The sequence below is a fragment of the Pholis gunnellus genome (assembly GCF_910591455.1).
Source record: "Pholis gunnellus genome assembly, chromosome: 23".
Lineage (NCBI taxonomy): Eukaryota > Metazoa > Chordata > Actinopteri > Perciformes > Pholidae > Pholis > Pholis gunnellus.
This window is the reverse complement of record NC_136550.1, coordinates 231,263-242,883: the sequence shown is the minus strand read 5'-3', so window position 1 is coordinate 242,883 and position 11,621 is coordinate 231,263. Positions and strand designations below refer to the sequence as shown.

Below are 11,621 nucleotides of genomic sequence, written 5' to 3'. Positions count from 1 at the left end.
GTGGTACTGTGGTACTTTATACTTCTACAGGTAGGACCTGATCCCTGTGTGACCTCCTCTTCCTGTGAGCTCCTCCTCTTCCTGTGAGCTCCTCCCTCACTTCCTGTGCGTCTCTTCCCTGTGAATCCTGGCCTCTGATTGGCCGCTCGGACCCGTCGCCACATTCCAGCCGCAGACAGGAAGTGATGTCGGTCAGGGTCCCTGACCCCGCGGGGCAGTCGTTTCCTACGTTTCCCATGATGCCTTTCAGCGTGGAGACGTTCAGTCTGTGCAGCCGGAAAATAAGTTAAAGAAATATTTAATGTTATTAAAAACATACATCAACATAATGATGAACCTTCATATGAACAATAATGTTACTGACAGGAAAACATGTTTTCACAATCAATAGATATGATGTCATCAGGAGAAGAATCAGGACATCAGGACAGACAGAGAGAGAGACAGACAGACAGACAGACAGAGAGACAGACAGACAGACAGAGACAGACAGACGGCTGCTGTAGTTCTGAGCTTGTTTACACATCGACCTCAAACTCATGTCTCCTGTTTCCTCCTCTGATCCTCCGACATCTGGGACGAGTTAAAGAAGGAATGAAGGAATGAAGGCAGAGAGAGAGAGAGAGAGAGAGAGAGAGAGAGAGAGAGAGACAGAGAGACAGAGACACAGACAGAGAGACAGAGAGAGATTTTTTAGAAACCTTTATTTCTAATTCAATTTTGTTTAGTTTTACTGTTTATCAGAAATTACAACAAACTTAAATCATTAAATCATGCCAAACAAACAAACAAACAAACAAAACCAAAAGAAAAAGAACAAACTAAAGAACGAACTAAAGAACAAACTAAAGAACAGACTAAAGAACAAACTAAAGAACAAACTAAAGAACAGACTAAAGAACAAACTAAAGAACAAATTAAAGAACAGACTAAAGAACAGACTAAAGAACAGACTAAAGAACAGACTAAAGAACAGACTAAAGAACAAACTAAAGAACAAACTAAAGAACAGACTAAAGAACAAACTAAAGAACAAACTAAAGAACAGACTAAAGAACAGACTAAAGAACAGACTAAAGAACAAACTAAAGAACAGACTAAAGAACAGACTAAAGAACAGACTAAAGAACAGACTAAAGAACAGACTAAAGAACATACTAAAGAACAGACTAAAGAACAGACTAAAGAACAAACTAAAGAACAGACTAAAGAACAGACTAAAGAACAGACTAAAGAACAGACTAAAGAACAGACTAAAGAACAGACTAAAGAACAGACTAAAGAACAGACTAAAGAACAAACTAAAGAACAGACTAAAGAACAAACTAAAGAACAGACTAAAGAACAAACTAAAGAACAGACTAAAGAACAGACTAAAGAACAGACTAAAGAACAGACTAAAGAACAAACTAAAGAACAAACTAAAGAACAGACTAAAGAACAGACTAAAGAACAGACTAAAGAACAGACTAAAGAACAAACTAAAGAACAGACTAAAGAACAGACTAAAGAACAGACTAAAGAACAGACTAAAGAACAGACTAAAGAACAGACTAAAGAACAAACTAAAGAACAAACTAAAGAACAAACTAAAGAACAGACTAAAGAACAGACTAAAGAACAGACTAAAGAACAGACTAAAGAACAGACTAAAGAACAGACTAAAGAACAAACTAAAGAACAGACTAAAGAACAGACTAAAGAACAGACTAAAGAACAAACTAAAGAACAGACTAAAGAACAAACTAAAGAACAGACTAAAGAACAGACTAAAGAACAGACTAAAGAACAGACTAAAGAACAGACTAAAGAACAGACTAAAGAACAAACTAAAGAACAGACTAAAGAACAAATTAAAGAACAAACTAAAGAACAGACTAAAGAACAGACTAAAGAACAGACTAAAGAACAAACTAAAGAACAGACTAAAGAACAAACTAAAGAACAGACTAAAGAACAGACTAAAGAACAGACTAAAGAACAAACTAAAGAACAAACTAAAGAACAGACTAAAGAACAGACTAAAGAACAAACTAAAGAACAGACTAAAGAACAGACTAAAGAACAAACTAAAGAACAAACTAAAGAACAGACTAAAGAACAGACTAAAGAACAAACTAAAGAACAGACTAAAGAACAGACTAAAGAACAAACTAAAGAACAGACTAAAGAACAGACTAAAGAACAAACTAAAGAACAGACTAAAGAACAGACTAAAGAACAGACTAAAGAACAAACTAAAGAACAGACTAAAGAACAAACTAAAGAACAAACTAAAGAACAGACTAAAGAACAAACTAAAGAACAGACTAAAGAACAGACTAAAGAACAGACTAAAGAACAGACTAGAGAACAAACTAGAGAACAGACTAGAGAACAGACTAAAGAACAAACTAAAGAACAGACTAAAGAACAGACTAAAGAACAGACTAAAGAACAGACTAGAGAACAAACTAGAGAACAGACTAGAGAACAGACTAAAGAACAGACTAAAGAACAGACTAAAGAACAGACTAGAGAACAGACTAAAGAACAAACTAAAGAACAAACTAAAGAACAGACTAAAGAACAGACTAAAGAACAGACTAAAGAACAGACTAAAGAACAGACTAAAGAACAGACTAAAGAACAGACTAAAGAAGAGACTAAAGAACAGACTAAAGAACAGACTAAAGAACAGACTAAAGAACAAACTAAAGAACAAACTAAAGAACAGACTAAAGAACAGACTAAAGAACAGACTAAAGAACAGACTAAAGAACAAACTAAAGAACAAACTAAAGAACAAATTAAAGAACAAACTAAAGAACAAACTAAAGAACAGACTAAAGAACAGACTAAAGAACAGACTAAAGAACAGACTAAAGAACAGACTAAAGAACAGACTAAAGAACAGACTAAAGAACAAACTAAAGAACAGACTAAAGAACAGACTAAAGAACAGACTAAAGAACAGACTAAAGAACAGACTAAAGAACAGACTAAAGAACAGACTAAAGAACAAACTAAAGAACAGACTAAAGAACAGACTAAAGAACAGACTAAAGAACAGACTAAAGAACAAACTAAAGAACAGACTAAAGAACAGACTAAAGAACAGACTAAAGAACAGACTAAAGAACAGACTAAAGAACAAACTAAAGAACAGACTAAAGAACAGACTAAAGAACAAACTAAAGAACAAACTAAAGAACAAATTAAAGAACAAACTAAAGAACAAACTAAAGAACAGACTAAAGAACAGACTAAAGAACAGACTAAAGAACAGACTAAAGAACAGACTAAAGAACAAACTAAAGAACAAACTAAAGAACAGACTAAAGAACAAACTAAAGAACAGACTAAAGAACAGACTAAAGAACAGACTAAAGAACAGACTAAAGAACAAACTAAAGAACAAACTAAAGAACAGACTAAAGAACAGACTAAAGAACAGACTAAAGAACAGACTAAAGAACAGACTAAAGAACAAACTAAAGAACAGACTAAAGAACAAACTAAAGAACAGACTAAAGAACAGACTAAAGAACAGACTAAAGAACAAACTAAAGAACAGACTAAAGAACAGACTAAAGAACAGACTAAAGAACAGACTAAAGAACAGACTAAAGAACAGACTAAAGAACAAACTAAAGAACAAACTAAAGAACAAACTAAAGAACAGACTAAAGAACAGACTAAAGAACAGACTAAAGAACAGACTAAAGAACAAACTAAAGAACAGACTAAAGAACAGACACCGGTCATAGGTTCAGAACCAGAGCGTCGTCTCTGACTGAACACAGAACGTCTCTCAGAGCCCAAATGTTCACAAAGAGTTCAGTTTTCTTAGTCTGTAGAACTCCAGCAGCCCCGTCAGCATCAGAACCACGTCCTCTGACCCTCCACCCCTCACACGGGTTTTCCTCGTTTTCCAAATTGAAAATCGATATCAACTCCGCCACAAAACGCTCCTCTTTCAGAAGCACCAGCACACCTCTGTTCATCCTGGAGGCAGAGGACAGGTTAGCGTGTCCCACACGGTCTCCCACAGCCAGGAGAACCTCTACCGGGACACACGGGTCAGGCTGAACCCGAAGGCCTCAAAGACTCAGAGGACGCCAACCCCGACAAGAAACACAGTCTCTTTGTAGTTGTTTAGTGTCTCTTTGTAGTTGTTTAGTGTCTGTTTGTAGTTGTTTAGTGTCTCTTTGTAGTTGTTTAGTGTCTCTTTGTAGTTGTTTAGTGTCTGTTTGTAGTTGTTTATCTTCTCTTTGTAGTTGTTTAGTGTCTCTCTGTAGTTGTTTAGTGTCTCTTTGTAGTTGTTTAGTGTCTGTTTGTAGTTGTTTAGTGTCTGTTTGTAGTTGTTTATCTTCTCTTTGTAGTTGTTTAGTGTCTCTTTGTCTCTTTGTGTCTTTGTGTGTCTCTACTTCACTGCAGCAACGTGAGAACTTCAACTAATTCTTCGTATATTAGAAACAAAAAGAAGTCACTTTAGTTTTCTCCACAAATGTCTTCACTCTCTCAACATTATTTTTAATCATCCATGAAATGACCAGTGTGTGTGTGTGTGTGTGTGTGTGTGTGTGTGTGTGGGGGGGGGGGGGGGTTAGTTAGACTAATATTATTCTAAACTGTTGACCGAGACTGCTGAGAGCTCCAGCTCCCCCCCCCCCCCCCCCCCACACACACACACACACACACACACACACAGAGGGTGTTTGATTCGTCTGGTGGAGGTGCAGACTGTCTGGGTGGATAAAACAAGTGCTCCTCTCATTAAACAGGATCACATTTCATCAGGAAGCATCGATGATGTTCATAGCAGTAGCTACGCTGATACTCAAAGTACAAGTACCTGGAGCGTGTACTTAAGTACAGTACTTAAAGTAAATGTACTTCTTTCAAGTGGCAACAATATTATGAAGATTATTGATTATTCATCGACTTGTTGCTGTTATACAATCTACCGGAGAACTAAAGACAGACAGAGAGACAGACAGACAGACAGACAGACAGACAGACAGACAGACAGACAGATGAGACTCTGAGTGAAGGTTTCCAGAGACTGTGTTTCTCAGATTGTTGTTCCTCGGGGCAGAACCTCTTAGTGTCAAGCTGACAAAGATAAGAACGACAAATTACCTTCTGCACACACACACACACACACACACACACACACACACACACACACACACACACACACACACACACACACACACACACACACACACAGAGCAGGTCAACAGTTCAGGTCAGAGTCGAGTTTCCAGAAACCAACATCTGTCTGTCTGTCTGTCTGTCCTCAGTCACAGAGACTCAGGAGCTGGTGGTGGACTGATGGTGGAGGATCTATGAGGACCTGTGAGTCCACAGAGACTCCATGAGGACCTATGAGTACCTGTGAGTCCACAGAGACTCCATGAGGACCTATGAGTACCTGTGAGTCCACAGAGACTCCATGAGGACCTATGAGGACCTGTGAGTCCACAGAGACTATGTTTTTAATCGTTGATCAAACTCTGGAACAATAAAGTTTTTTCTCGTGGTCCCTCTAAACCACGTTGGTGGTTTAGAGCAGGGGTGTCAAACATACGGCCCGCGGGCCGGATCCGGCCCACCACGTCATTTTATGTGGCCCGCGAATCCACCAGCAAAAAAAAAAAATGTAAAAGTCGGACAATTTACAAATATCCGTTGTATCGCGCAAGGCGGAGCTCCTCCCCGATCCGCACGCGCCGCGCACACCTCGACCAGCGTATGTGGCAGCAGCAGCAGCAGCCACCCTCCCCGCCGACGAAGAAGGAGCAGCACCCCCCCCGCCGACAACCGGCCCTTTGGGGGCAACCATGATGCTGATGTGGCCCCAGAGCGACAATGAGTTTGACACCCCTGGTTTAGAGGGATGTTGTCTGGATGTTGTGTTGTTTGTCTCCCTCTGCTGGCTGAGACACGTCTCTGTCTCATCACATGTTTAACGTCATATATGTATACACATATACACATATACTGATACATGTATATGTGTATATGTGTATATATGTATACATATATACACATATACTGATACATGTATATGTGTATATATGTATACATACATGTTTGTGTGATTGGTTGGAGCTTCATATCAGATCTTTAAAGAAGTATAAAAACACACACACGGTGAATCTGAGGACTACAAGGAGACAGGAAGTGTGTCCTCATATAGCTGTGTGTGTGTGTGTGTGTGTGTGTGTCTCAATACCAGCACCAGTGTGTGGCTCAATGAACTGGTTTCACTGGGAGACACTGGAGAATCGAGTTCTTTCCCCCTGACCCCGCCCCCGTTCTCTCAGGCTCAGTAGTCCAGCTTCCACCTCCTGGAGAGGGGCGGGTCCACCAGAGGAGGGGGCGTGGTCTGCACTGATGAGGGCGGGGTTGAAGATGAAGTGGGCGTGGCTGCTGGAGAACAGCTGGAGGTCGATCCCCCCCCGACTGACCGACGACACGCAGGACGCCGAGGGGCCGACCTCTGGTGACCATGGAAAGGAGGCGGGGCTAGAGCTGGGGCCCTGCCCACCTGTCAATCATTAATCAATCTAACCTAACGAGACATTTATCTAATGTGGTGCAGAGTGATTACATCATCAGCTGGTCATAACCTTTAGCTTCTCTGTGATTGGTTCAGTGATCCTGGAGGAGGCGTGGCCTTTTAGTATTATTTTAGGGTTAAATATAAAAAAATATTTTTAAACTGCTCAGAATAATACAAATTATTATTATTATTATTATCATTATTATTATATATATATATATATATATATATTATATTATTAACAATAATAGTAAAAACTACATTAATATTAATAATAATAAAAATGTTACTCTACATTAAAATGTGTTATTCTGATGTTTTATTTAAATAATAATAATATATTATTAATAATACCTGCAGCTTTAAATCTCAACAAAACATACATTTATTTTGACAAAAACACAGTTAAACAATAAAATATTTTGAAAAGAAAAACTCCTGTAGGTGACGTGTCACTTCCTGTCCAGTGTCCAATCAGAGGTCACACAGCGAGAGTAACCCACAATCCTTTGCTCTGGCTCGACGAACCTGTGACGACCAATCACATCCACAGAAACCTTTGTTATCGTCTGTGATGTCATCGAACCGGCTCCATGTTCAACCAATCAGCTGCGAGCTCACGAGTCAAAAATACAGCGTCCAATCAGCTTCCTCCGCTCCACCCGTCAGTCAAAGTCAAGGGTGGTTGCCATGGAAACTGGTGTCTCAAAGAGAGATGCGTCACATCCTGTCCTGGTGACATCACTTCCTCTGGGCGGAGCCTTTGTGGAACAGGTAGATTGGCCGCTGGTTACCTGGAAGAACGCACCAATCACATCACACGTTAGAGGGCACACCTGTGTGTGTGTGTGTGTATGTGTGTGTACGTGTGTGTGTGTGTGTGTACCTGTGTGTGTGTGTGTGTGTGTGTACGTGTGTGTGTACGTGTGTGTGTGTATGTACCTGTGTGTGTGTGTGTGTGTGTACCTGTGTGTGTGTGTGTGTACGTGTGTGTGTGTGTGTGTACGTGTGTGTGTGTGTGTGTACCTGTGTGTGTGTGTGTGTACCTGTGTGTGTGTGTGTGTGTACGTGTGTGTGTGTGTACGTGTGTGTGTACGTGTGTGTGTGTGTGTGTACCTGTGTGTGTGTGTGTGTGTGTGTGTGTGTGTACGTGTGTGTGTGTGTACCTGTGTGTGTGTGTGTGTGTACGTGTGTGTGTGTGTGTGTACCTGTACGTGTGTGTGTGTGTGTGTGTGTGTGTGTGTGTACCTGTGTGTGTGATGAGTCTGTATGAGGTGAAGCCCACGCTGTCAGTCAGGTAACAGGTGAACTGTTCAGGTCTCAGCCTCAAACTCCTGAAGTTACGATCCGTCGCCTCCTAAAAAAGTTGGTTTTAGTGTGTATTTGTATATATACAGGACATATATAAATACATATATATATATATAAATACACGACATATATAAATACACGACATATATAAATACATATATATATATATATAAATACACGGCATATATAAATACACGACATATATAAATACATATATATATATATGAATTCACGACATATATAAATACATATATATATATATATATATATATATAAATTACCGAGGCCCTCTTGCTGTGGCTGTAGCTGCTCCACGGTTGCGGCTCCAGCACAAACAATCCGCCCGGCGACAGGCTCTGATAGGCTCGTCTGAACAGAGTGACCACGCCCCCGTCGCCCGACCGCAGCTGCACCCACTTGGTCACGCCCAGACACACGATGACGTCATACTGGCCCCGCCCAGGCCACCAGTCACGCCCAGACACGTAGTCGCCCTGTGGGAGGAGTCACAGCTGTGATGATGATGTCAGAGACTCTGGATATTCAGGTGTGAGGCGTGAGACTCACCTGGATGAAGCTGACGTTGCTAGGGAACCTGGAGGAGGAAGATGACGATGACGATGATAGGAGGAGAGGAGGAGCAGAGAGAGGACCTCGACTCACCCTGAAGGAGAGAGGAAAGGAGAGGAGAGACAGAGCCTGCTGGACCTCCTCCATCTCCTCCTCCATCTCCTCCTTCCTCGTAGGAGATGAAGAGGAGGCTCCCGGCGTTCCACTCCTCCTCCTCCTCCTCCTCCTCCTCTCCTCCACCACCAGGTCATGTGACAGGAAGTGCCTGACGTTCTGCTTGGCGACGTGGACCAATCGGTGGTCTAGCTCCACCCCCAGGATGTGGGCGGGGCCAAACCTCCGAGCGACGGCCAGCGTCAGGTGACCGGCGCCGCAGCCCACGTCCAGCACCTTCTTGTCTCTGAACCAATCGGCTTCCAGGAGGCGGAGCCTCGGGTCCTCCTCCGCCCCCACGTGCCCCTCCCACCCGTCGCCGTAGAAACCCTGGTAACCGTAGTAACAGCAGCGGTTGCCATGCTGGTAGCGGTGCTTCTTCTTCTGTGGTGGCCGAGCCGAGCCGAGCCGAGGTCCTCCACACCTGTTGAGGGGGGGGGGGGGTGTCACATGACCGGGTAGCCAATCAGATGACAGGATGTTTTACGTCAGGTGTAACACTCACCTGCCGGCTTTAGCCCCTCCCACCAGCGGCGTCTCGAATCTGGTTGGCCGAGCTGCGGTCGCCGTGGTGTCGCAGTCCGCCGACCTCGCGGAGGTGGTGCGGCGCCGTCTCCGTTGGCGACCATCGCCCTGGTTACCGGGCTTGTGGGCGTGTCCCGGGGGAGGGTGGGTGTGTCTCCTGGGGAGGATGGGGGGCGGGGCTACGTCGTCCCGACAGGTGATGGCCGTGTTGAGCTCACAGGGGAGAGGAGACGCTGAAACACTGCCCCCTCTGGTCAACACAGGAACTACACACAACAAACAACATTTAATGTCGTCAGGTTCTCCTCTTTCTGACGGGCCTTGAACACATCATGTGTGACGAACGCTTCCGTCAGGAAAATTCAGCCGAGACTAATCTTTAAATATTCAATCAAACATTATGTTCTACATGTTCTCATTAAAATCTCTCTTCACTTTAACCAGATCGTGTAAAAACATTAAATTGTGAAACTATGACGTCATGATTGATTCACCTGAGACCAACAGTCATGTGACAACAAACCAGTGATCCAGGTGTTCCAGTCTCACCTGTGAGTCCAGCTGTGGAGGGAAACAGTCGAGCTGGTAGCTCCTCCCTCTCTCCTGCTGCTCCTGCTGCTCCTCCTCCTCCTCCTCCTCCTCCTCCTCCTCCTCCATGGTGTCGGTTCCTGTGTCTCCTCCTGGACTTCGGGGGGGTCTTCAGGACTCCTCCCCCTCCCTTCCCCCCCCTGCCCCCCCCTCCCTTCAGGTTCAGCGGGTCTGTGATGTCACGAGGAACCAGGATCTCTACGGGGTCTCCGCCCCTAGACGGCAGGGGTGAGCACTTTGGTGTCTCCTGATTGGTCGCCCTGAGGAGGAACGATAACGCTGACGTCAGACCAACCGATCGACCATTCAACCAAACATTGGATTAAAGGCGGAGCATCGTACCTGTTGACGTCTTCGTCCAATAGGGAGTTGAGGTTGAGCGGGTCGAAGATGTTCCCGCCCAACAGGAAGTGACTCGGCAGAACGGGTTCCGATTGGCTGTCGCTGACTGCGCGTCGGCGCCGCTTGGCCAGCCCCTTGAAGCCGACGCCCATCGAGTAACGCCTCTTAGCGATTCGCTGGACGGGGTCCACGGGGGCCTGACTGTTGCCGGGCAACTGGAGGCCATTCTTAGCTTGCAGGGGGCGGGTCTTGGCTGGCTGCGGCGCCTCCGATTGGCCGACGGCGCCGGGGAAGGCGGGGCTGACCTCGTGAGGGAGGACGGTCTCCGTGTCCAATGACATCCTGATCATCTTCCACCTGCGGACGGATCAGCCAATCACAGATCAACAAAGAGAGGGGGCGGGGTGATGTTTGACTGACAGGTGGCAGAGCCAATCAGATTCAGAGAGACGACAGAAATGTATAATGTATAAATTAAATTAATTAAAACATAAAAACATCATCAACAATAAGGAAACAAGTGGATGAAAATAAACATGATATAATATGAACATTATCTTAAATAAATACGTTGATTTGTACTTCACTTCATCCATCAGACAACTTTAGTTAAGAGTTCATCAAATCTCATGTTTAGTTATAAATGAATCAATGAATTTAAATTGTACTTAAAAATACTGTTACTGCTGTAAAAGTAATAGCAATGTAAATATATATATATACTTTTACTGCAGTAACATTTTACTTTATTTGTTCAGTGTGGTATTAGTACTTTTACTGAGGATCAATAATCATTAATAATAATAATAATAATCATTAATACTCAATAATACTCACTCTGTGCTGCAGAAACAGTCCACTTGTCCTCTGACGTGTTTTATCATTCACACACAAACCCTCTCTGGCCCCGCCCCTGTCGCTGTCTCCACCAATCACGGAGCGCCCTCATGAATAATTGAAACCGACCCGAGGAACAGCCTGGTAAACAGTTAGCTTCTCCAGCTAGCCACGTCCAGCTAACATGCAGGAAGTAGCTAGCACTGAGCTAAAAGTCCGCTAACACACGCACACAAACTATGTGCGTGAAACGAGCCGCTGCCTGAGCTGCCCGTGCGTGTGCGTGCGTGTGTCAGTGCGTGTGTGCGGGGCGATGAGTAATGACTTCTGCTAAAGTGTTAGCTGTTAGCCGCGACTAGCTGCTAGCTTCTTCTCGCCGTGCTCTAGATTCGAGCCCGCTATTTAATACGTCAGCCGCGGTTAGACTCGTGAGTGACGGCGGAGTCCTCCAATCACGTTCCGAGCTGAGCTACGGTCACGCCCTAAAGCTGCCACCAATCAGAAGACCGCTCCACTCGAGAGGTCGTCTGATTGGTCGCAGCTCAGAGAGGGGGCGGGAGAAGGAGAGAGGCGTCCTGAATGGTGCCTGACAGGAAACACATCACGGTGGGAAATAAATCATTTCACAATCAAAAGTAAACACATGTCCATAAACTTTCAGCGGCTTCACACGGTTAATGTGTCCCAACTAGGTTCTGACCGAACACAGATGGTTTTCTGTCTGTTTTAGTGCCACAGAGAC

General features: G+C 43.9%; 1 protein-coding gene across 1 annotated transcript; it reads right to left on the bottom strand.

Moving 5' to 3' along the window:
• Positions 1-6,862: 6,862 nt before the first annotated feature.
• Positions 6,863-11,243, bottom strand: mepceb (methylphosphate capping enzyme b). The gene is made up of 8 exons (XM_079184752.1): positions 10,880-11,243; positions 10,043-10,399; positions 9,662-9,960; positions 9,093-9,378; positions 8,432-9,011; positions 8,146-8,358; positions 7,802-7,910; positions 6,863-7,347 (listed from the first exon to the last, which is right to left on the bottom strand). The coding sequence occupies exons 1-8, from the start codon at positions 10,924-10,926 to the stop codon at positions 7,295-7,297; spliced, it is 1,944 nt and encodes a 647-aa protein (XP_079040878.1). The 5' UTR covers positions 10,927-11,243; the 3' UTR covers positions 6,863-7,294.
• Positions 11,244-11,621: the final 378 nt, after the last annotated feature.

What these genes read in the sequence shown, in the direction of transcription:
- mepceb (XM_079184752.1), bottom strand. Translation starts at nt 10,926, where the DNA reads ATGATAAAACACGTCAGAGGACAAGTGGACTGTTTCTGCAGCACAGA. An exon ending in GGAGGGGCTAAAGCCGGCAG is followed by an intron (nt 9,012 to 9,092) that starts GTGAGTGTTACA and finishes CCCCCTCAACAG; the next exon opens with GTGTGGAGGACCTCGGCTCG. An exon ending in GCAACGTCAGCTTCATCCAG is followed by an intron (nt 8,359 to 8,431) that starts GTGAGTCTCACG and finishes CTCCTCCCACAG; the next exon opens with GGCGACTACGTGTCTGGGCG.